The 25,013-nt window shown below is 35.1% G+C and overlaps 1 protein-coding gene across 2 annotated transcripts in view; it reads right to left on the bottom strand.

Annotated features, from left to right (window-relative positions):
• Positions 1-1,987: 1,987 nt before the first annotated feature.
• The window catches only part of PARP14 (poly(ADP-ribose) polymerase family member 14), a 63,040-nt gene continuing 40,014 nt past the window's right edge, over positions 1,988-25,013 (bottom strand). For both annotated transcript variants that reach the window (XM_074301387.1, XM_074301388.1), the window contains exons 11-17: positions 23,099-23,161; positions 21,310-21,477; positions 16,157-16,363; positions 15,465-16,064; positions 10,069-10,202; positions 7,064-7,238; positions 1,988-3,852 (exon numbers count right to left, since the gene is read on the bottom strand). In XM_074301387.1, coding sequence (XP_074157488.1) covers positions 3,563-3,852; positions 7,064-7,238; positions 10,069-10,202; positions 15,465-16,064; positions 16,157-16,363; positions 21,310-21,477; positions 23,099-23,161 — 1,637 coding nt within the window. In that variant the 3' untranslated portion in view covers positions 1,988-3,562. The remainder of the gene's footprint in view (positions 3,853-7,063; positions 7,239-10,068; positions 10,203-15,464; positions 16,065-16,156; positions 16,364-21,309; positions 21,478-23,098; positions 23,162-25,013) is intronic.

The following is a 25,013-nucleotide window of genomic DNA, read 5'->3' as shown; positions in this document are numbered from 1 at the left end:
CCTTCCCTCTTAGCCCCTCCCCTCATCTATCATCAAGGTGTCAACCTCTGGACTGATAAAGACCCTAGTTTCTCCCTAGTGAGAGTTCTCACCTGGGTGAGTTTTCACTTCTGTATTTCATTGTATTCCTGGGGCTGGGGACTCACCAGGGTGCTCACCCCTAGGCCATGCAGCCCAGAACTGTTTTCTCCAGTTTGGCACTTTAACCAAAGGAAAACCCCAGGCCATTGCTGACTGTGTCCAAAGGATTTCATTTTTCTTTCCTCCTTTTTCTGCTTTCCTTTTCTTTCCTGTGCTTTTCTTTTCTTTTCTTTCTTTCTTTCTTTTTTTTTTTTTTGACATGATGTCCAAGAAAATGGTACTAGATCTATATCTCAAAGAGATCAAAGAATGAAAATAAAAAGGTCCATATGTACCAAATATTTATAAGGATTTTTTGGTAGTGATAAAGAACCAGAAACTGAAGGTATACCAATCAACTGGGGAATGGCCCAACAAGTCTTTTAGTTGAATGTGATAGAACACTATTATGTTGTAAGACATATAAAAGTTAGAGTTTCAGAAAAGCCTGGGAAGACACAAGAACTGAAACAAAGTGAAGTGTCTAGAGCCAAGACAAGAAAAGTCACTAGCTTCCATTTGCTCAATTCTAAATTTTAAGGAATTATTTCCTCAGTGACCTTTTGTACCTCCTTTCCCAATTGGCCAATTTTGCTTTTTAAGGCATTCTTCTCATTAGCTTTTTATATTTTCTTTTATGCCATCCTCAATTTTCTTCCTAATTTGTCCTCTATCTCCTTTATTTGATTTTCAAAATCCAATTTGAGTTCTTCCATAGCCTGAGACCAATTCTTGTTTTTCTTGGAAACTTTGGATGTAGGAGCTTTGACTTTTTTATGTACTTCTGAGTATGTGTTTTGATCTTCCTTGTCACCACTGTAGCTTTCTATAGTCAGAAACTTTCTTTTGATTGATCATTTTCCTAGCCTATTTCTTGGCTTTAACGTTTTGTTAAGATAAGGTTCTGATTCCAGGGTGGAGGTTGCACTGCCTCAAGATTCAAGGGTTTTGTGCAGGGTTTTTGGAGATACTTCTAGGGACCTGACCACAAGCACTCTTTTCTGCCCTGGAACTATTAGGAATGTGCTCGCCCCAATGCAGCTGTAAGATCTATTGTACTTAAGCACCAAAGTCCTACTTAAGAGACCTCCTGTGTGCTAGGCCTATGGAAGCTTCCACCTCCACTCCTGGTTTCCTGATTTCCCAAGGTTTCTCCCCTTATTGGTAAGCCTTTCCTGCCAATTGTCCAAGTTGTTTTTGGTGTCTAAGGGCTGAGAGATTTAGAAACTGTTTCTGCTGCTGCTGATTCAGAGATCTGGGGGCCCATTCCTGCTTTGCTGGTGCAGGGCTGGGGCTGCACTACTGCTGCCTGCCCTGGAACTGCACACTGGACTCCCATCCTAGTTCCACAGACATTTTCTTCTGCCCTTCCAAGTCATCTTTGATGTCTCTGGGCTGAAAGGTTTAGAAACCATCACTATGCCACTGATTCAGAGATCCCTAGACCCATTCTTGTTTTGCTGGCATAGGATCAGGGCTGGGGCCAGAGCTGTGCTGCCATGGCCTGGGATTGCACACTGCACTCCCATCCTAATACCACATACCTTTCCTGCTGACCTTCTAAGTTGTCTTCAACTGGAAAACGTTCTACTCCATCTTTTTGGATATTCTGACATTATAAAATTTGTTTGAAGTCATTATTTAGGGAATTTGGAGCAGTTTGGGGGAGAGGTTGGAGAGTTCCTGCTCAACTCCACCCTCTTGGCTCTACCTCAAGAAGAATATCTTAAAACTCCACAATAGTGGGAAAGGAATGATTTCAACAGCAAAGACGAATACACTGAAAGCAATAAATAATGTCTCTTGCTTTCAGTTATTCACAAGAAATATACACGCACACATACATATGTACACACAGACACATATGTATACATTTTCATTTTTTCAATTAAACATAAAGACAATTTTTTAAGATTCAATTTAAAAAATTTTTTGAATTACAAATTTTGTCCCTCCTAACCTTTACCTCCCGCCACGCTAAGATGGTAAGCAATTTGATTTAAGTTATATATGTGCAATTATGTAAAACATATTTTCATATCAGCCATAATATGAAAGAAGAAATAAATCAAAAGAAAAAAACCATAAAAAATAAAATGAAAATAGTATGCTTCAATTTACATTTGAACTCCATTGAGTCTTTCTCTTTCATCATGAGTCCTTTGGAATTGTCTTGATCATTGCATTGCTGAGAATTGCTAAGTCATTCACAGATGTTCATCATACAATATCATTTTTACTGTGTACCATAGTCTCCTGGTGCTGCTCATTTCACTTTGCATTAGTTCAAAGTCTTTTGAGATTTTTCTGAAATCAGTCTGTTCACTAATTCTTATATCACAATAGTATTCTGTTACATTCATGTTCCACAATTTGTTTAGATGGACATCCCTGAATGTACAGTTCTTTGCCACCACATAAAGAACTGGCATATTTTTGTGCAAATAAGTACTTTCCCCCTTTAAAAAAAATCCTTTTGGGATGTAAACTCAGTAGTAGTATTGTTGGATCAAAGGGCATGCACAATTTGATTTTGATTGCCCTTTGGGCATAGTTCCAAATTGTTTGTGAGAGGGCTTGCCAAACCACCCTCTCCCTTCCTCCCCACCCCCTCCTGCAGCCTTGGACATTGCACAAGGCACAGCTCAGGTAATCTGAGGGTAGCCTTGTAAGGGTGAAGAAGATGGTGCTGGGAGGAAGAGGGTCCCACCCTAACGAGCAATGTGGCAGTTCCCAGAAGAGGTGTGCCAGACCTTGGAGGGGAGGACCTTGAATATCCTTTTTAGGAAAGGAATATACACAACATATCTACGTGTATCTACTATAGGCTAGGATGTGATTATGTATGAAGTAGTAACTAGAAACAAGGACTAAGATGATAAAAGCACCTGCAGTCTTTGTAATAAATGGAGTCTCACACCACCCTGGCTCCCCCCTCATTGCTCACAGTCTCCGCCATTTCAGGTGGACAGGCAGGCACATAAGGCCTGTTCCATTCGGGAGTTAGGGCTGAGACCCCTAACAATTGTTCTCCAGAATGGTTAGATCAGGACATAAGTCCACCAAGAGTGCATTACTGCCTCATTTTCCCTCATCCCTTTAAAGATTTATCAGTTTATTTTTCTGTAATATTATCCAATCTGAGAGGTATGAGGTAGTACTTTAGAGTTGTTTTAATTTGTATTTCTCTAATCAATAGTGATTTTAAGCATTTTTTCATACAACTATAGGTATCTTTGATCTTCATCTGAAAACTGCCATTTCTTATCATTCGACAATTTATCAATTTCTCAATGATCATAAAAAGCACATATTAAGTCACACAGACGTTAATGCAAAAATACTAATTTCAGCAACAAGAATGAACATTGTAACCTTACAAAATGCACTGAATGCTAAAACAAATGTCTACAGAATGTCTCTAGGATGTGAAACCAAAATGTTATTTCCTGAAAGTAATAAGGTATTCTGGATAAGACTGATTATCAAAAAATATGACAAATAAGCTTGGATTTTTTACATTATCAGTGACACTGTCATATAGAACATCAGCAGCTTGAGGTCCCTTTGATGGAGGAACAATTAATGTTGAATTTCCAAGAACGTAATCACCAGTAAGTACTCGCACATAATACACATGCTTCTTCCCATTTATATCTGGTTTGGCATATGTATCATTAGCTGAATAGTCGGCATTGACAGCAAAATAAGTTCCTTTCCCCCAAAATATAGCTGTAAAAAAAAGACAAAAATTTTACAAAATTAGATTATGAAGTTTGTATTGTTATCAATTATGATAATGTCTAGACATATGATCAGAGTAACAAAATTTCATTTCATTTTGTTGGAATTTTCTCTTTGCATTGATTACATTTAATTTTTCCTTTTAAATTATACACACATATGTATATGTAATATCACTCCTTTAGTAAGCCCATTAAAATTTAGGTCTTTGTCTTCTTTAATCAATGTGTTCCCCAGGCTCTAGTATCATAGTTTATGTAAAATACTGGCCTAATAATTGTCTGTTAAGTTGAATTCAGATTCTCCCTTATCAAGCTAATGCCTCTTTATAACTTGGCTAAAAAGTCACTTTACTAAAGGCATAGTCAAAATATTTTGTATAGACAAGGACTACAATCATATAAGCAAAGTTAGCATAGAGAGGCAAGAAATCTCTAATCAACTCCAAGGGCCAATGGTCAACCAGCCTGTCATGCAACAAGCATTTTTAAATAAAGTACTTGTTATTTTTCAGGCACTGTACTAAGTATATATAGAAAGAAAGGCAAAAACATGGTCCATATTTTTAAGGAGCTTGCATTCTAATAGGGAAGAAAACATGCAAACAACTATGTCCAAGACATATAGAGAATAAATATAAGTTTATCTCAGAGAGAAGATACCAGCAGTATTTCCTATAGAATGTGAGATTTAGCTGAGTCTTGAAGGAAGGTAAAGAAGGCAGTTGACAGAGGAACAGGCTGAGCAGTTGAGTAATGGGATACAGTTAGTGCAGACAGTATGTGAGGAACAGCAAGGAAGCCAGTGGAGCTGGATTGTTAAGTGTGTGGGAGTCAACCATGAGAAGACTGGAAAGATAGGCAAAGTCTAAATTGTAAACGACTTTAAATGCAAACAAAGCATTTTAGATTTGATTCCAGAGATAAAAGGGAGTCACGGATATTCATTGAGTAGAGGGGTTCCCGGAGTACAGAGGTGACATGGTTAGACCTGAGTTTTATGAAAATCCCTCTGATGGCTGTGTAGTGCATGGTTTGAAGTGGGGAGAGTTTTGAGGGAGGGAGAGCAGAAGGCTATTCCAGCTATTCAGGAATGATATGATAAAGACATGTCTCAGGGAGTTGGCTGTGTGAGGGAAGAGGAGACATTTATGAAAGCTGTAAAGGTAGAAACATGATTTGGAAACAGAATGGATATATATGGCGGTATTATACTGTCAAGAATAGTAATGAAAGGACACAGCTTTTCTTTCGGTTAAGAATTCAGAAACAGGCTGCACTGATGGATGTTATTTTGGAACTTTGTTTCAGTGTAATTGCTGCATCATAAAAAAAATAAATTATGTGAATAAATGTTTTTTTAAATCAGCATTGGAGATATTCATCTGATTAAAAGGGAAGTGATAATTCATATGAAATGAACATAAAAGAAAAAAAATACTTAACAGAAGTTCTTTGATTTACCACTGAAATGAAATCCCCTTTAGGTTTATATTATTGTGTTTTGATTATAACCTGGCATCACACTATCTAGGTGGATGATATTTTGGAGATACAGGATGATATATTGAATAAGAACAGATGGCTTCAGGAAGACCAGGCTTCCAATCCTGACTCAGAAATTTGCCAGATATGATCCTCAGAAAGTTAAAGATCTTCTCTGTACTCCATTTTTCTCTTACATAAAGTGATAAGGTTGGATCTACTTATAACCCTTTTCTCTTTAAATCTCTAAGCCTTTGATCATTCCTCTCTATGACGCAGATCACAGCCTTTCCAGACCTCCCATTCTTTTCCCAGAAATCCTCTATAAAACATCCATCCAACCAGCTGGAGATCTTTTTTGTAGATTTTTCCTTGTATCTCTAGGTACTAATGCATTATCTTGACTATCCATCGGTTTATTCCCTACGTCCCCTACATGCTGCCCCACCTCATTTCCTGACCATGAAGTTCTAGGATGATATCTTCATGGCAACTTTTGAGTACAAGTCAGAGGTATCACTCTTGCAGCCTTTGGTTGGCTGTACTTCTGAGGGCAACTAGAAACAGATTAAAATGTAATGGGGAAATGACACCTTCGATACTTAATTTATGGTTTTCTAAGTCAATATGTGATTACAGAGACCCATTTCTATTTAAGTTTGATAGAATTGCTGAGAGTCATCATGGAACATACAATACATCCTCTTTTTACCCACCATATGTCTCTCTTTAAACTCATTATGTGTCTCAATTTTGATTGTTTGAAAATTACTGTACCCCATTACTCACAATAAAATATCACAGAAAGGCTGCTATCAAAAAACAAATAAAAAACCCAAAGATGATGATGAATATGGTGTGTGTATGTGTATTTATACACATAAACACCTGCTTTAGAATAGTTGAAAGAATTCTGTAATGAAATCCTATTCATTTCTAAGATTTGTGATTTGATGGATGTTCAGTGGGAAGAGACACTACAGTCATGGATTTTAATCTGGTTGCACTACTTTGGGACTTCTCTGATTAAGTTCTCTACCATGCCTGAGGAAAGCTCATTACTGGTAAAACCTCATCCCTCTAGAAGATCTCCTCAGCTTTGATACTCCACCTCATTACTCTCCTCTGTCTCTCTGATTGGGGGGTTGGGCACGGTCATGAATTCTGAATCCCCAGTTATAAAGGGAGATCAACTCACATAGCTCCTTATTTTCCACCTAACCACAACATATTAGGTCTTCTCTTACTTTTCCACCATCCTCCCCCATGTCCGTTTCAGCTTCCCTCTTGTATTATCTTCTCTCATTAGATTAAAAGCTCTTTGAAGGTGGGGACTGTTTCTTTTGTGGGTCTATTGGTTTTCCTACTTTAGTTCAATGAGGATCATCCTGTATCTCCAAAATATTATCCACCTAGAAAGTGTGATGCCAGGTTGTAGTTAAAATACACAGTAATATAAACCTAAAGGGGATTTCATTTCAGTGGTAAATCAAAGAACTTTTGTTAAGTATTTTTTTCTTTTATGTTCATTTCATATGAATTATCACTTCACTTTGCAGTAGATGAATAAATATTTCCAATCAATAATAAAATGTTGATTGAGAAAGAAAATCCATAGGGACACTCTTTTAAATTATTCAGATTCTGAGAACCTGAGAGCCACATCTCACTTTTAAATTTTTTGAAGCAAACATGGTACCTGCTGCTTTACTTACCATTCTTCCCAGCATAACTGCGATTAAAGCCTTGGTTATTGACCCCGGGTACTGAGTTAGCATCTGTTCCATGGAAGAGGAATCTTTCATTGTTTGTGTTTTTGTTCTGGTCATCCATTGATATTTTCCTTGCCTGATACAAATTCCAAAGGTTTTTGTTTTGTATCCTCTGAATCTACAAAGTACAAAAAAAATCACTTTGGAAATGAGCACAGTGTTAGACTTCCAAAAGTAATTTAAAATGATCAGTTCATAGAAAGCTATTTGAAATTTTGTGTTGGGCAGTTTTCCTTTGAGCATAAAATAATAAACATCAAGTTTAGTAGTATTCATTGTTTTCCTCCCATATCTAAACCTAGAGTTTTGTAAAATTATTCTTTGAAAAGAAATATTCCCTAATTTGGTCACTTACTGGAAATTTTGTTTTGTTTTAATTGCCCATCTGATGTCTTTAGAATAGGGTATTTCTGGTGACCATCGAAAGCGACTAGGGAGGACCCCTGCTTGGAAGCACAAAGTTTCTTGAAGACTGAAATGTTAAGTGGTTTAAGATATAGCTCTAGGCTATACAGTCAATAGGTGTGAGAAGCTCAGATTGAAATAAAGTCTTCTCAATTCCAAGGAAAGGTATCTATCCATTAAAAGTTTCTCTCTCCCTCTTTCCCTTCCTCTCTCTGTCTCTCTCTGTCTCTTTCTCTCTTTCTCCCTCCCTCCATCCTGCCTGCCCTCTCTCTCTTTCTCATAATTTTCAATACACTAAGTAAAGGGATGTGTCTACTACATACATTATCAAATGATAAAGTTGAATAGGCCTTTTTAGCTCATTTCTGATAGCCAACTTTGCTAAAGGTTGGGAAAAGTTATCTATCTTCCCTCTCTCCCTTAAAACATACGCAATGACATATAATCACTGTACTCCAAATGCTCAAAGACAAATGTTGAGCACTGTCCTAATTTGCAAATGTTCTTTCATTTTTTTAATGTAAAGAGTATGTTATATTTTTTTTCCAATTCATGAAAAGAGATTTGCCAACAGTAATTTTTGTATAACATTTTTGAGTTCCAAATTTTTCTCCCTCTTTTCCTTCTGTCTTTCCTGCCATTATTCCCAAAATTGGTAAGTAATCTGATAGAGGTTAAATATGTGCAATCATGTAAAATATAGTTACACTGTGAATTCTTTTTAAAAACTCAGTTTGATCTAGGACCATGATCATGACTCATTGCTTGCTTCTAAGTTTGTTAAGAGATCTCAAGAGAGCTAGAGTTTGTGATAATAGCTCCCAGTTCTAATATGTTGCTATGTTTTTTTTCTTTTCCTATAGATTAAAAATAAATTGAGAGGTCACATTCTGAGTTGGATAATGAGCTAGACATTGCTGTAAGGTAAACTAGATAAGTTGGAAGAGAAATAAGGTTTCATTTCTCTTTGGTAAATAGAAAATAGGACACAATAACCAAGTTTCGAGAAAGAATAATTCATTGTGTAGTGAAAATTTTATATGAGTAAGTTATTTTAACTATATTTCTCCCTAACTCTGTTACTATACAGTACTCCACTAAAATTCTAAAATTAAATGCTTGCTTTTTGTAAATAAAAAGGGAAAAATATCAACTTCTAACAAAATATTAGTAGTTTTATGCTTATTATTATCCATTCTTTATTTTTAAAACATTAAGGAGGAGAAGCAGGGCTAATGTCTATTTGCAAATAGGTACAACATTTGTATAGAACCTTAAATAACATAGACATACAAGCTTGAAAACAAATTTTAAGAATTAGTGCCCTTGCTAACATTCTTTCTCATTCACAAGATATGCCATTTCAATGACTTGGCCTTTGGAAACTTTTCTTTCATTCTTTTCTAATCCCAACTCTGCCTCAAACTGTTCTATAATCACAAGAAGATTCCAAACAAACAATGGAACATGGGGAATAAATAGGAAAAAACCCTAACTCCAAACAAATTCATAATTAGGTGAGGTTTTTGTCTATTCTGTGTTAGAAAATACTGAACAGTGGCTATTCTTTTTCACTGCTGAATCACAGAATGCTCAATGAATGGGGCCTCAAAAATCATCTAGTCCGATTCCCTCATTTTGCAGATGAAGAAATGTAGGCCCTTGGAATGGGGAAGTGATTTTATTGGCGATCACAGCACAGACTCCATACGCATCCAGAGCAATGAAAACCAACAGGGGCAAAACAGCAGGAACCTCATCAATTTTTTCCCCTTTCCAGAATAGTTTGCTCCATATTCAGCTTGTCTTATTTGTTCTCTTTTCTCACTTTCCTCATTCCAAGATCTTCATGATTTGGAACACATTGCCATTTCTTTTGCCATGGAAACTGATAAAAAGAAATGACCCTCTATATTCCAAAAAAATTCAGAAAACTGAGTTAGGAAAAGCAACCTAGGTTTCAGTATCCAATTTACTCAAATCTGGTTGTCACTTTTGCCAAATTCATAGACTCAAAATGGAATGATACTAAGATCCACTGCATTAAAAATATCTACAACAATATTTTTCTTTAACTAATATAATTGTGAAGATGAAGAATTTGCTTAGGAATCATTAGGCATAGGAACGATGTCTTGATAAAAGAACATGACCAGATAAATGAATTTCTGAGTTCATGAAAGTGAAACACTTCTAGTAAAATCAAGCATATGTTCATTTTACTTTGGGTTGAGTCAAGAGACAAAGAGAATGTAAATGTAGAAGGATGATAGTACTATCATCAATAATAAGAATAATAGGAAGAAAGGGGGAGTTTGAGAAGAAAGTTAATGAATTCTGTTTTGGACACATTGAATGTAAGAAGTCCATGTGACATATAGTTGGAAACATCCAGGAAGTAGTGTTGAAGTCAACAAGCACACAAGAAATGATCTCAGATTATATCTATCTACCTATAAGAGAGAAGATCAGGGATGATGTCTAGATATAATACCAAGTAATGGAGAAGCAGAGGTCATGGCAAGGATCAAGAGTAGGTTTACCTTCTCTATTGTATATGTGGGACAGGTCTGACAAAACTTGTCTTTTACTTGCTTGTATTCTTGATGTGCTGGAGATAAATCCACCAATAGAAGGTTCTGGTCTTTCATGTCATCCCAGTAATTAGGGATCTCAACTGAAAGAAAAACACTTGATGGTTAATAATTTCCTCCCACATGTAGGATAGGCTTATGCAATTTGAATTCCTAGGGCTCTCTAAAAAGCAGAATAGCATCTTAATTCTTTTGCATTCTCTTAATGCTAGATTTTGAGAATTAATTCAATTTAATAAACATAATAAACATAAATTAAACACCCCTTACAGGAAAGATATGAAAAAAAACCTCTATACCCACTGGCCCCCTTTGACTATGTATTGTTCTGCTCACCCTAGCATCAATATAATTTGTAATCGATGAACAAATTTATCAACAAATACACCATAAGTCTATTGCTTTACTTGCAGCATCAATACAGTTTGTTTTCCATCCATAATTAAGTCTAAGAGAGTTGTCTTCAAGTATTTCAATGCAGCTTGCCTAGTCACATAGCTAATAAGTGTCAAAAGCAGGATATCTACTTATTCCTTCCTTTCTCCAAGCTCTATCAATAATGCTATGTTGGATCTTGTCATTCAATGATTTCTTTCAAATATTTTAAATTAAATTGAGTGAATTGCTACTTTATTTTAAAATACTAGCTTATAAAATTCATCAAGTTTTTTCTTCCTAAAACAGCTTATAAGTAGCTGGGTAGTATGGTGGCTAGAACACTGGGCCTCAGACATTTATGAGCTGGGATTCTCTATGCAAGTCACTTATTATCTGTCTGCCTCAAATTTCTCAACTATAAGTAAAATGTTTATTTTGTAGGGTTGTTGTAAAGATCAAATGAGATATTTGTAGAGCTTACCCAGTGCTTGATATCTATTTCTTTTCCTCTTTCACATCTATTCCTGTATTCATGAGAGTTAATTAGAATAGCAGGGGCAGGAATGTAACAAGTAAGGCTGATAGGAAGGCTGGGTTAGTAGGAAGTGCTTTCCACCTCTGTCCTAGGTTCCCACTTAGGATGGCAGGTTGAGAAGATCTTTCTTATTAGTTTAGACGAAATGATTTTACAGAAATGGTTTGAGACAAAGATTAAGAAGACATAGAATTACTAAATAGAATGCAAATGTACTGATTTATAATAGAAAGGAGGGGGAATGAAGAAGCAGTTTTGTACAGTGGGGGCAGATAACTATCTTTAAAGTCAGTAACTTTTTCCTCTGATAACATTGTCTATCTCTGATCATGGTTAAATTTTTTCAACTCTTAATGCCATAGCAACTGTCCTAGACTTGTCTCATAGGTGTTTATCTTTTGAGGGTATTTCCTCCCTGGGATGGATAGAGAGCTTTCTCACTGGGAATTCTTTCTACTAATGAAATCACAGATCTAGTCCAAAACCAAAATAAATAAAATAAAATAGCTTTCTTCAAACTAGACCCTAAAATCTGAAAAAAATACAAGCAACAGAGAAACTATAACTCACATTTGGGGATCAGGAAGCTACCACTAATCAGCTTCTTGTAATACTTCAGTTTTGTGGCTCCTTCTTGATGGGGCTTGAGGTCCCTTTAAGATTCCTTTCTGATTTCCAACCCCCCCTTGGCTGAAGAAGCTAGGATCTTTTGATTCACAAATCCCAGTCAAAAAGCACTCTTTTGAATTCCAATGATATCTGGGCTTTCCCATCCCCCACCAGATCTGAGCTGGCTTGGGTTTTCCCAGCCCCCCACTATCTGCTCAGGTTTCCCAACCCCACATAAACAGTTTCTTCTTTATCTGAAAACCCATTGAATTCTATCCAATGCTGACCCTGGCTGAAAACCTGCCAGGAGCTTGGGACTCAACCCACCTTCAAGATCATAAAAAGGAAAACTCTGGAGTCCACTCTTTGCAGAGGTCCCAAACATGGCATCCTTACACTGGTCATGTCAAGGATTTCTTCCCATCCTGGTTCTGGTGTTTTCCTACCTTTTAATCTTACTTCCAAACTCTACAATAAACCTTTTTTTATCAATCTAGGTTTTCAGGCCTGTAAATTCCTTTACAGGGGACTCTTCCCCACCACTAGACTTCATTTAACTATGTATCCTTGTGCCAAACCAAAAAGGGTTCCCTCTTTCCTAACTCTCATCACTCTCATAATCATACTAGCCTTTCTTTCTGACCAGCTAGTAAGAACTATTAGGTTTCTTCCATTTCCATTCCCCATAATTTGTCTGAGATTCCCTTAACCTTTTCCACTCCCTAATATCTAAATTTCTAGTTCCTTGGCTTGATCCTGATACTGGCCCAGTCTTAAGTTCTCTCAACCTAACTATCTAATTATTCTGTCCTCAATACTGAATATTGGAATTTGAGGATAGGTGTGTTTTCCCACCTATATCATCTTATAGACCACCTTATATGTCAACAAGCACTAGTTGAGCAACTTTGACACTGGATTTAGTATTGTGGGCACTGAAGAGATAAATCAAAGGAGTAAAAAACATTGCTTCTATTCCTAGCTCTGTCCATGACCCCCTGTGAAATCCTGGACAAGACATCTCCTTGTTGATCTCTGTTGCTTGGCAAAATGTAGAACATTAGGAACTCTGTACAGAGTTAGGGTCTTGATTTTTTATTTCAGTCATAAAAGGTACTACCAGGTGAGAACACTATTTCCACCAATGCAACACTATTCTGCAGCTTATAGTCTTCAAGAGTTGCCTAGCACTGTGAGATGTGAAATGACCTGACTCACAGACCATAACATGGAATAGTGCTTCCTGTGTTTTAAACTTTAAGCAAGAAAACTCTGTTTTCTATCCAGGCCTGAAGATTACAAGTCTCCTTCACCTCTCACCTAGAGACACTATATTCTGACCCTTGGGAGCTGTTTTCTCTTGTGTTACCCATCTCTTTTTGTTTTGGCTGGTTCCTTGGAGCAAATTTTCTAAGTTGTAACTTCCTGAGTGATTTAGTCCTTAATGGTCAAGTTACCTCTATTGCAGTCCAATAATTGTAAGCTCCTTGAAGACAGGAATTGTCTTTTGTTTCTTTTATATACCCAAGACTTAGTCCATGCCTGGCATATAGTAGGTACTTAATAAAAATTTATTGACTGATAAAAGACTCCTTTAGCAATCTGATAGAACCTATAGACCCATTTTCAGAATAATATTTCTAAATGCCTAAGATATAATATACAAGAGAAAGCATTTGCATTGAAATGTAGTCATCAAAAATATTTTTAAAATTAAGTTCATAGATCCCAGAGTAAGATCTTTTATTCTAGAAATGAGTCTGGAGTTCTGAATCTGTTCTTAACTTGTTGATCAGTCACTCTAGGGGAAAGATTCTTATTATTTTCACTCTTGGACGATTTCCCTTTCCTGACCTGTTTGTCAAATTTTCTTTCTGATTTTTTTATCTACTTTTTTTCTAGATTCTGGCACTCAGGTTACTTTTATAATTGCATTTTACTTTTCATCAACTTGTGCAGAACTTATCTCATTAAAGGACCAACCTTAGACCAAATAATGAAATATATCATGGCCAGGACCAAAGATTTAACAAGAGACTTTGGAAGCCATTTAGTCCAAAAACATCATTTTAGAGTTGAGAAAACTGAAGCTGAGGGAAGGTAAGGGACATTCCCTTGTTCACATAGGTAAACAGAAGCAGGATTTGAATCTAGCTTATCTAATTTCAGACCTACTGCTCTTTCTACACTACTTTCCTCTCCCTTCATTCTCTCTTTATCTGGCTGGCCTGCAGTATGCTCATGCTCCTTCTCTTTCTGCCTCCCTAACAAAACTTGACATCTAGGAAACAATCTGATGATTTCAGGAATGCTTCTACTGTTCTCTACTCCGTATTTTGGATACCTGGTCCAAAACTTGATCTTTGTAGGTTCCTCCAAGAGAAACCTAGTCTCTGCAGTTATCAACAAAACTGATTCATGATGCAAGCAGTAGCCCCCTTTAAGATTCTTTTCTGATCCCTAACCCCCATGACTTTGATTTACAAGACCTGGTCAAAAGCACTCTTTTGTATTCCAAAGGGAGAAATCCCGATCTGAGCTAACTTGGGCTGTCTCCAGCCCCCAGTCTAATGATCTGCTCATCCCCCACCTGGCGGGTTCTGAACCTCGGCAGGTTCAGTAAGCAACCAACTTGGGACTCCACCCATAGGTCCCTTCAAGCAAATAAAAGAGCCAAGCTGGAATCATCTCTTTGCAGAGGGTCGAAACATGCAAGCACCATGCTTTGCATCACAGACTCTCTATCCGCCACTTATGGTGTATTCTTTTCTCTATCTAATACCTTTTACTAACCAGACTTTAACATTACTTCCAAACTCTACAATAAACCTTTTTTTTATCAATCTAGGTTTTCGGGCCTGTAAATTCCTTTACAGGGGACTCTGTGCCGCTACGAGACCTCATTTAACTCTGTATCCTTGTGCTGAATCCAAAGGGGTTGCAGGGGAGCTCCATGTGACTCCCTGTACCCCGAACCTGCCACTAGACCTCAATTAATCCTAATTTCATTTAGGTATCCCTTATCTAGACCTCATCATTTGGATTATAGAGAATTGAGCAGAGACTAGTTCATAAATAAGAAAGCTAATTTATGTTTAATAAGTTGCAAATATATGAAAAAAGATTACAATTTTGTTACTCTTGGGGGTATTTGTATTTTATTAAGTAGTTTTAAGTTAAGGAATGAATTGAAAATGATGACAGATTAGAGGGGGAGTTTGTTTTTGTTTTTGTTTTTTTTGTATAAATCAGTATTGTGAAATCCAATAGAAAATTGAAGCCATTAAATTATATATAAGGATTCTTACAGGTCACATTTATTTAGGAAACCACTTTTAAAAATTACCTCCTTGTGTATTTTTATTGGTTTTGTTAAATATTTCTCAATTACATTTTAATTTGGTATTGGGCACTTTGTAACATTGTGGCTATCATGTGTTAGATATCTCTGCTCAAGTGCCCAAAACAGCAGTATAGACCCAGAATAAATGCTCAATCTGCTTTGAAAGAGAGAGGGCAAGTTGGAAAAGACAAGCAGAAAAACAGGGACAAAAACTACAATTTTGAGCCCTTTGAGAATAGTCTTTTGCCTTTGTATCCCCAGAAGCTTAGCACAGTACCTGGAAACATAGTAGATGCTTGATAATTGTTTATTGGATGAATGATAGAGAGTTAAAGAGGGAGAAGTCAGGAAGACAGACATAGATAGAGAGACAGACAGACACATTGACAGACACACACAGGCACAGAGACAGAGAGGAAAAAAAAAAGAGACACACAAAAAGAGAGAATGTTAAAGGTTATAAAGTGAAGTTGAACCTACCTTCATGTTTTTTGACGCGATGAACACTCAAGTCTTTACCCTTTCCATTTGTAGCAAAGCTTGTGGCAAAATCTACTGTGTAGTTTTCATTCTTAATTTTAACATCAATTTTCTTTTTCTTTTCTTTTCTTGCATTCTCTAAATGCAGATTAGTTATTTTGTCAAAAGACTTGAAAACACCATTGTCATTATACTGCCATATAGTGGTCTTACTGAGCTCTTCAGCTTTAAACTCCTCATCTATATGTATATGTGTTCTCTTGATCATATCCTGGATTGCCCTGGAAGCCGTGATCAGATCTTGGGCAGTTCCGGTGATCTTAATTTCTGACTCTTCATGTTTCACATCAATGACTATATTTAACTTTTTTTGCAGGTCATTCAGTTCGTTGTACTCTTTTTCACCAAACTTTTGAATGTACTCATTAGAGAAAGTATCACTTAGGATTTCCTTTAAAATCAAATCTTGTATCCAACAGATAGTGCTTTCAACATTCTCCTTGCTTTCACCACACACCTGGAAAGTTGTCAATTTTTGTATTTTTTCCACAATCAAATAATGTTGTTTTGGAGGAGGCTGGCTTGCAAAACCGAAAAATGCTTTAAAATAAATTATAATAACATGAGAAATTACTCATAAATATTTTCAAGGCAAATCATAGGCACAAGTATTTTTTTAAAAAATAACTTACATTTTATCATTGAGATCACAGGGTTTGAGCTTGATGATTTAGATGTCACTCTTTTTTTCATAACATCATGAAACACTTTCAGGATCTCTGGCAGGAAGATGACCACTTTTATTTTTTCCAATGATTGGCCAGACCCTTTATGTGCAAAATCTTCAATGGCATCAATTATCGATTCAGCAACATCAGTAGGATCTTTTTTGGCTTGTCCTGAAAGGGAAACAATTACAAGAACAAAGCAACAAAAAATACCTCCCATTTTCCTTTCTTTTCCCCTGCCCCAAACTACTATTTAAAGTGGTGGGTTTGATACTTAATGGATCATTGCTCCTTCCTCCAAACTGATCACTGCTTTTGGTTTGAATTGAGATTTAATGTAGATTAGGAATACTAAAGGCAAAGGTGGGAGTGGGTGGGGAGAAAAGAATTTCATACATGATAAAAAAGGCTGTAAAAAGTGTAGAGGAAAGATTATTATATGTGGAAAATAGCAAGTAGATTACATTTAGTTACATTAAGATGAAATGTATGTTTAAATCATTCTAGAAAGATATCTAGAAAGATTCTAAAAACACAAGAAGCTAGAATGTAAAGGACTTTAAATGTCAAACAGGATTTGTATTTTATCCTAAAGTTAATAGAACCACTAAGGTTTTTTGAACAGGTAAGCACAATAGTTGTATCAATATTATCATAGATCATGATATTTAAAAATACCAATTGATCACTTATATGGAAGATGGATTGAAGAGGGGAGAGGCTGGATATAGGAAGATTAGTTTATAAACTACTGTAATAGTTCAGGTGAGAAGTGATGAGTACCTGATTTTGGATGATGAGTATGAGGAGAGAGAAGGGAACAAATACTGAAAATGCTGTAGAGGTGGGATCAATAAGATAAATGTAGAGTTCTACATCTGAGTTTTACAAAATCCAGAGTATAGAATGGAAGAGGTAGAGCTATACAACATTTCATATGAATAATGGACTACAAGCTCAATACAAGGCAACAGTGTTACATGGGAACAAAAGAATATCCAAAAGTCAATAGCACACTAGGCACTGATAGAGAGGAGGAAGTCAATCAGTCAGTAAGCACTTATTAAGCAACTATAATGTGCCAGGCTATGTGCTCAGCACTGGGTTTATGAAAAGAAGCCAAGGAATACATAGGTGATACAGTAAGTGTGACCCTAAATCAGTTAACCCCAATTGCCTACCAAAAAAATGAAAGAAAAAGAGAAAGAAATGAGACAAAAACAGTCTTTGCTTTCAAAGAACACAATCTAATAGGAAGACAAATAAACTGTTGCACAGAATGAATTGGAAATAATAACAGGGTAAGGAATTAGGAAATTTTTTAGATTCTTTTTTTAGAAGATATAATTTTAACTTTCACTTGAAGCAAGTGAAGGGAAGTCAAACAGTAGTGATCAGGAGCCGCAGCATTCTAGGCATGGGAGACAGTCAGTGAAAATCCTTGCAGTCTGGAGATAGTATTTCTTGTTTAATCAACAGCTAGAATACCAATGTAATTTGGGTTACAGAGTTCATGGTGGGGTATGAGAGACAAGAAGACTGGAAAGATAGTGGGGGACAGTTTAGGAAGAGTTTTAGATGCCAAACAGAAGACTTTCGACTTGATCCAGAGGGTGTTAAGGAGCCAGTGGAGTTTAATGAGTAAAGATGGGGATGAGATGGAGAGGTAATATGGTCAGACTTATGCTTTAGAAATACCACTCTAATTAAAGGAATTAGAGTAGGTAATGAGGAAATCAAATGGTCACTCTTTGCAGATGATATGATGGTATACTTAGAGAAGCTGAGAGAATCATCTAAAAAGCTCTTAGAAATAATCCACAACTTTAGCAAAGATGCAGGATATGAAATAAATCCACATAAGTCAACAATATTTTTATATATCACTAACAAAATCCAATAACAAAATTTACAAAGAGAAATCCCATTTAAAATAACTGTTGATAGTATAAAACATTTGGGAAGCTATTTGCCAAAGGTAAGTCAGGAACTATATGAGCAAAACTACAAACAATTTCCACACAAATAAAGTTATATCTAAACAATTGGAAAAATATCAAGTGCTTTTGGATAGATCAAGTGAAAATAATAAAGATGACAATACTACCTAAACTAATATATTTATTTAGTGCTATGTCAATCATATTCCCAAGAAACTATTTTACTGAACTAGAAAAAATATCAACAGAATTCATCTGGAAGAACCAAAAGTAAATAATTTCAAGGGAACTAATGAAAAAAAAATCAAATGAAGGTGGCCTAGCTGTACCAGATCTAAAACTATATTATAAAGCAGTGGTCACCAAAACCATTTGGTATTGGCTAAGAAATAGACTAGTTGATCAGTGCAATAGGTTAGGTTCACAGGACAAAATAGTGAATAACTATAGCAATTTAATGTTTGACAAATGCAAAGATCCCAGCTTTTGGGATAAGAATTCACTATTTGACAAAAACTGCTGGGAAAATAGGAAATTAGTATGGTAGAAAACAGGTATTGACCCATACTTAACACCGTACACCAAGATAAGGTAAAAATGGGTTCATGATCTAGGCATAAAGAATGAGATTATAAATAAATTAGAAGAAAATAAGATAGTTTACCTCTCAGACCTGTGAAGGAGGAAAAAATTTGTGACCAAATAAGAACTAGAGATCATTATTGATCACAAAATAGGAAATTTTGATTTTATCAAGTTAAAAAGTTTTTATACAAACAAAACTAATGCAGACAAGATTACAAAGGAAGCAATAAACTGGGAAAACATTTTGACATTCAAAGCTTCTGATAAAGGCCCTGTTTCCAAAATATATAGAGAATTGACCCAAATTTATAAGAAATCAAACCATTTTCCAGTTGATAAATGGTCAAAGGATATGAACAGACAATTTTCAGATGAAGAAATTGAAACTATTTCTAGTCATATGAAAAGGTGTTCCAAATCACTACTGATCAGAGAAATGCAAATTAAGACAACTCTGAGATATCACTACACACCTATCAGATTGGCTAAGATGACAGGAAAAGATAATAACGAATGTTGGAGGGATGTAGGAAAACTGGGATATTGATACATTGTTGGTGGAACTGTGAACAAATCCAACCATTCTGGAGAGGAAACTATGCTCAGAAAATTATCAAACTGTGCATATCCCTTGACCCAGAAGTGTTACTACTAGCTTATATTCCAAAGAGATCTTAAAGGAGGGAAAGGGACCTACATGTGCAAAAATGTTTGTGGAAGCCCTTTTTGTAGTGGCTAGAAACTGAAAACTGAATGGATGTCCATCAATTGTTGAATGGCTGAATAAATTATGGTATATGAATGTTATGAAATATTATTGTTCCATAAGAAATGATCAGTAGGATGATTTCAGAGAGGCCTCGAAAGACTTACATGAACTGATGCTAAGTGAAATGAGCAGAACCAGGAGATCATTATACAAGGCAACAACAAGATGGACATTCTTCAACAATGAGATGATTCAAACGAGTTCCAATTGTTTAGTGATGAAGAGAACCATCTACACCCAGAGAGAGGACTATGGGAACTGATTGTAGACCATAGCATTTTCACTCTTTCTGTTATTGTTTGCATGCATTTTTGTTTTCCTTTTCAGTTTTTTCTTTCTAAATCTGATTTTTCTTGTGCAGCAAGATAAATGTATAAATATGTATACATGTATTGCATTTAACATATATTTTAACATATTTAACATGTATTGGATTACCTACATGTGGGGGAGGAGGTGGGGGAAGGAAAATTTGGAACAGAAGGTTGAAAAAATTACCCATGCATATGTTTTGTAAATTAAAAAGCTATAATAAAAAGGCAATTAAAAAAAAAAAAGGAACACCAAAAAAGAAAAAAGAAAGAAAAATCACTCTAACAACTGAGTTGAGGATAGACTGGATGGGGGAGAGACTTGTGGGACAGCTTATTAATGTCTGTTGACCATTTATTATTTGGGAAATGAAAGTGACTTTTTAATCAGTGACAAGAGCAAAGGAGGAAAAAGTGGGAAATGAAGTCAAAAGTTGTCAGATAAAACATAGAGTATAAAAGAAAGTAGAATGAAACTAACTAGCTGTGTGGGCCAGTGTACCAAGTGCTGACCTCAAAAAGACTTGAGTTCAAATTCCACCTGAGACATTAACTGACTTAGATGTGTGATTCTGGGCAAATAAATTTATTTTTAAATTTCCTCATCTGTGCAATGTCATCTATGGTAGAACTTGCCTCTCAAGGTTGTTGTGAGATCAAAATGAGATAATATTTGGGTAGTGTTTTGCAAAACTTAAAATACTACAGAAATCTGTTATTATTAATTTATTATTATTATTATTATCATTAATTGATCCCAGGCAAATTGCTTATATTATTTATCTTATCTTCAACTGAAAAACCAGCTGACTAGTCTACAATTACATAATCTTTTCTAGGTGTAAAATTTCAATGATTTGATGATAAGTTCAGTTTTTGACCTGAAAAGTTTTAGGTGGCACCAAATGGAATTGTCTGATAGATAAAGGAGAGATTAAAATAAAAGTTGAAGATATTCAAAGGGTTAGACTTGCTAATTGAGAAGTCATCTGTTTGGAGGTAAAAGTTGAAAACATGAGTATAAATAAGTGAATTCTCCTAAAGATCAAATATGTGAAAGAGAAAGATGGAAGAGAAGAAAACCAAGAAATTAAACGTTGGTGAAAAGACAGAAAAGAAAGAAAGTAAAAAAAGAGACAGTGAAAGAGACTAAGAAATGAATCAATTTATACTTTTTTTCACTTTTTCTGTCTCTCTTCCATATACTTCATCTTCTATCCTTTAGTCTTACTCTTTACCAATTTATCTTTTTATCTCACTTTTTTCTTTTTGCTTGTCCATAGTTTAAGATAGAAGCAAAACTCAATAGTTAAGCAGAACTCAGAGTTAAAAACCCCCACATACAAACAAACAAACAGACAAACACATTTAGATGCAAGATCTAAAATAGATTGACACCATTACCATCACTGACAGGTAGAGTCAGCCTTAAATATTATCTTTACTAGTGAATATATAGTTTAGGGGATGCTAAGCTTTAAAAAAAATTAATTCTGATAGAAGGCTACAAACCTGTTCCAATGGCTGGAAGGGAAACGGACACATAGTTCATCTTTTCACATTCCTGTAGGACTTCAGAGATGGTTTGTTTCACATCATTTCCCCCAATAACATGAATTATTTTTTTGCACATTAGATTTCCACCCTGTGTTACTATAAAATTTCTTTGACGATTCACAGCTAGAAAGCAGAAGACACAAAGACATGAACCATTATTGAACTAAAACCTTTGGATAACTGAGAATATAGGATACTTTATTTACATAAAAAAGGACATTAAAAAAATAGTCCTGAATTGCATCGTTCCCTTGATTTTTATTGAATCTTAAGGATGAAAGGTACCTTAGAGGTCATATGGTAAAATCCTGTTCCATGCAAAAACATCTTCTACGACATCACTGATACAATTATCCACCCTCTAATTAAACATTTCCAATGAAGAAAACTAACTGATTTATAAAGTAACCCATTCCTTTTTTTTTTTGAGCAGCTGCAATGTGGGTACAGTGAAAGGAGTACTGGCTCTGAAGTCACGGGGTAAAAGTTTAAATCCTACTTCTGATACTTACCACCTTTAGGATTTTGGGCAAATCACTTAACCTTTCAGAGCCTCAGTTTGGTCCTCTGGAAATGAGAGGGGATGGACTAGATAGCCTTTGAAGTCCTTTCCAGCTCTAAGTCTATAATTTTATGATCTCCTCCAAACTTCTAGCAATATACTATAGCACAGTGAAAAGAACAATAACTTTGGAGTAAGAGAACTTGGTTTCAATTATTGATTATTCTGTATCTGTTCAACTTTGGGCTAAAAATTTAAATGACTTTCTGGGTCTCATTTTTTTTTAATCTGTTAAAATGAAGGAGTTGGAGTAGATGTTTACTAGCATTTACTCTATCTCTAAATTTATGATCTTATAATCTTATTCATAGTCAATAGTTTCATATTCAATAACTGGAAACAATGAAATGGAAAACACTCTTTCTTTTAAGGAACTCACAATCCCTACTAGTCCAAGTTTTTTTCTCTGGAAGTATATGAAATGTTTCAGCTCTTTTTCATATAACAAGACTTCAAATATCTGAAGAACAGTGACATGTCATATCCTAACCCTAAGTTTTCTTAAAATTAAAGTGACAAAGTCTAAAGCATGGGGAAGGTTGTGATAGAATTCTAAACAATCTCGTTACTATATATTTCTCCTAGAATCATTTATAATAGGATTTCATATTTACACTAAAATTAGTTTGTACTTTTTATTCTATATTTTCCAACAAATAGCCAAACACATCCCCTTAAAACTACATTAACCCCAAAGCAGTTATGTTTGTCAATTTGTTAACAGAAAAGAAGGATATGTCATCAATTTTGATATCATAGTACCAAAATGGACAATTGGAATTAACTAGAATTTTCTTTTCTTTATTTTGACTTTAAATATTTACACTGTTGTAGTAAATCAGAATACTGTAGCTTCTGATGTCTATCAAGATATAATGCCTTAATCCCCAAGAAGAGCCTCTAATGGTAAAAGTTTTGAATACTGTGATCAGTTGGTAGAAAAGATGGGAGACGGAGAGAGTTTTGTGGGTGCTTCAAATCATACCATGCACAATTGTTGCCTACTATAGTCTTGCATAGGAATAGCTCAAGTTTTGAAGGAAAATTATTCTTACTTTCATGTTCTCTCTTCTACAAAACTCTAGCTTTTAAAGGGATTCTGACTTGTTTCCATCCTATCCCATATCTTCTCCTTCTCACTTGTACTGGATTATGGCTAAAAGAGAAGCATTAATACCATACCTAATGTAGTGCACTCTGATTCTACAGCTGGTCCAGCAGCTTCTAAAATGGCTTTGGAAACCCCTAAATAAGAAAATAATAATAAAGACTCATGTGAATTAAAGAATTATATCATGTCAGAACTAGAAAAAATATAGAGATCATACATTTTTATTTTAATTTTACATACTTATTTTTAGTAAAGTCAAAAATTCTTGTTTTTATTACAAGGACTTATTTTCTCTTCCTTCATTAGTCCCATACAAAAGAAAAGAAAAACAAGAACCCTATTAACAAACATGCAAAGCCAAACAAAATGAATTTATGCATTGGACATGTCTAAAAATTTATGTCTCATTTTGTATCTTGAGACTTTTTTTGTAAGTAGGTAGGTAGCATGCTTTATCATCAGTTCTCTGGAATCATGGTTGGTCATAGGTCTGATCATAATTCTTTTTAAAAATTTTCAAATTACATGTAAAGATGATTTTTACCATTTAAAAAAATTGAGTTCCAAATTCATTTCCTTCCTCCTTCCCTTCCCCATTTCATTGAGAATACAAGCAATTTGATATCAGTTTTACATGTGCAGGCATGCAAAACCTTTCCACAGTAGTCATGTTTTGAAAGAAGAAACAAAAGAAAAAAACAATAAAAATAAAGGAAAAAATTTTAAAGTATGTTTTATCTACATTTAAACTTCATTAGTTCCTTTCTCTGAAGGTAGGATAGCATTTTTCATAAGTCCTTTGGAATAGTTTAAAATTTTTGTATTGCTGAAAACAGCTAAGTTATTCACCGTTGTTCATCATATAATACTGTTGTCATCATGTACAATGTTTTCCTAGTTTTATTCAGTAAATCTTTCCATTCTTTTCAACATTTCTTATAACAATAGTATTCTATCACAATCATATACCACAAATTGTTCAGCCCTTGCCCAATTGATGGGCAAATATTTTCTTAGTTTCTAAATCTTTGCCACTACATTAATTTTTCCTAAATCTTGACTGATTTTTTAAAAAGTTTAAATGTTTTATTATATCCTTATTCACCTAAAAATGAACATTTTCATGCATGCAGAAGTACATACAAAAAAAAGATATAATGAGTCTTCATTTTATATTACTTGTTTAAAAAAAAGAAAAAAACAAGTATATGATAACTGTCCTAGATCATTTTTTCCTCTGAGGCAATTGGGGTTAAGTGACTTGCCCAGGGCCACACAGTTAGGAAGTGTTAAACATTTGAGACAAAATTTGAATTCAGGTCCTCCTGATTTCAGGACTGATGTTCTATCTACTGAGCCACTCAGCTGCCATCTAGCTGCCCCCTTCACCACTTTTAAATCTTTCTTGTCTAAGCTTCTTTCTGAAATTCTTTTGTTACTACTTTGCATGCTTTAAAAAAGATTCAATAGCCATCTTTTATTCTCCCCACCCTTCTCTTCTCTTTTTCATTAGGATTTTTTCCCCATGTAATTATGCTACCCTTGTATTATCTTTCTTCACTATCTCTCTTCCTATTGGATTTGATATATTTCTATCCCAAACTCTGTGTCTATGCATATCCAACCCCTTTTTTTGCTCTTTTCACATAAAAGTGAGATTCATCTAATACTCACTCACTCCAACTCCTATCAGACTTAACTTTTTCTCATCTCATGTATCTTAATTATATAGAATAGCAAGTTCCACTTCATTCTTCTTCTTATCATCCCTTCTTTCTCTTCTCCCAAAACTCTCATATAAATAACACCTCACCCCAAATATGTTTTTCTAATTTAAATCCCTTTCTACTTTTTTAAGCTATTAATTTTCTGGAAAATTACATTAAAAATATCTTTTAGGTTTTTTTTCTTAAATCTGCTGCTTGCACTTCAAAGTTCCTACTCAGCTTTTGTCCTTTCATTAGACATGCCTTATAGGATTTTCAG

The sequence above is a fragment of the Sminthopsis crassicaudata genome, chromosome 3 (assembly GCF_048593235.1).
Source record: "Sminthopsis crassicaudata isolate SCR6 chromosome 3, ASM4859323v1, whole genome shotgun sequence".
Lineage (NCBI taxonomy): Eukaryota > Metazoa > Chordata > Mammalia > Dasyuromorphia > Dasyuridae > Sminthopsis > Sminthopsis crassicaudata.
Note: the sequence above shows the minus strand (reverse complement) of the source record. Positions and strands in the feature narration are given on the sequence as shown.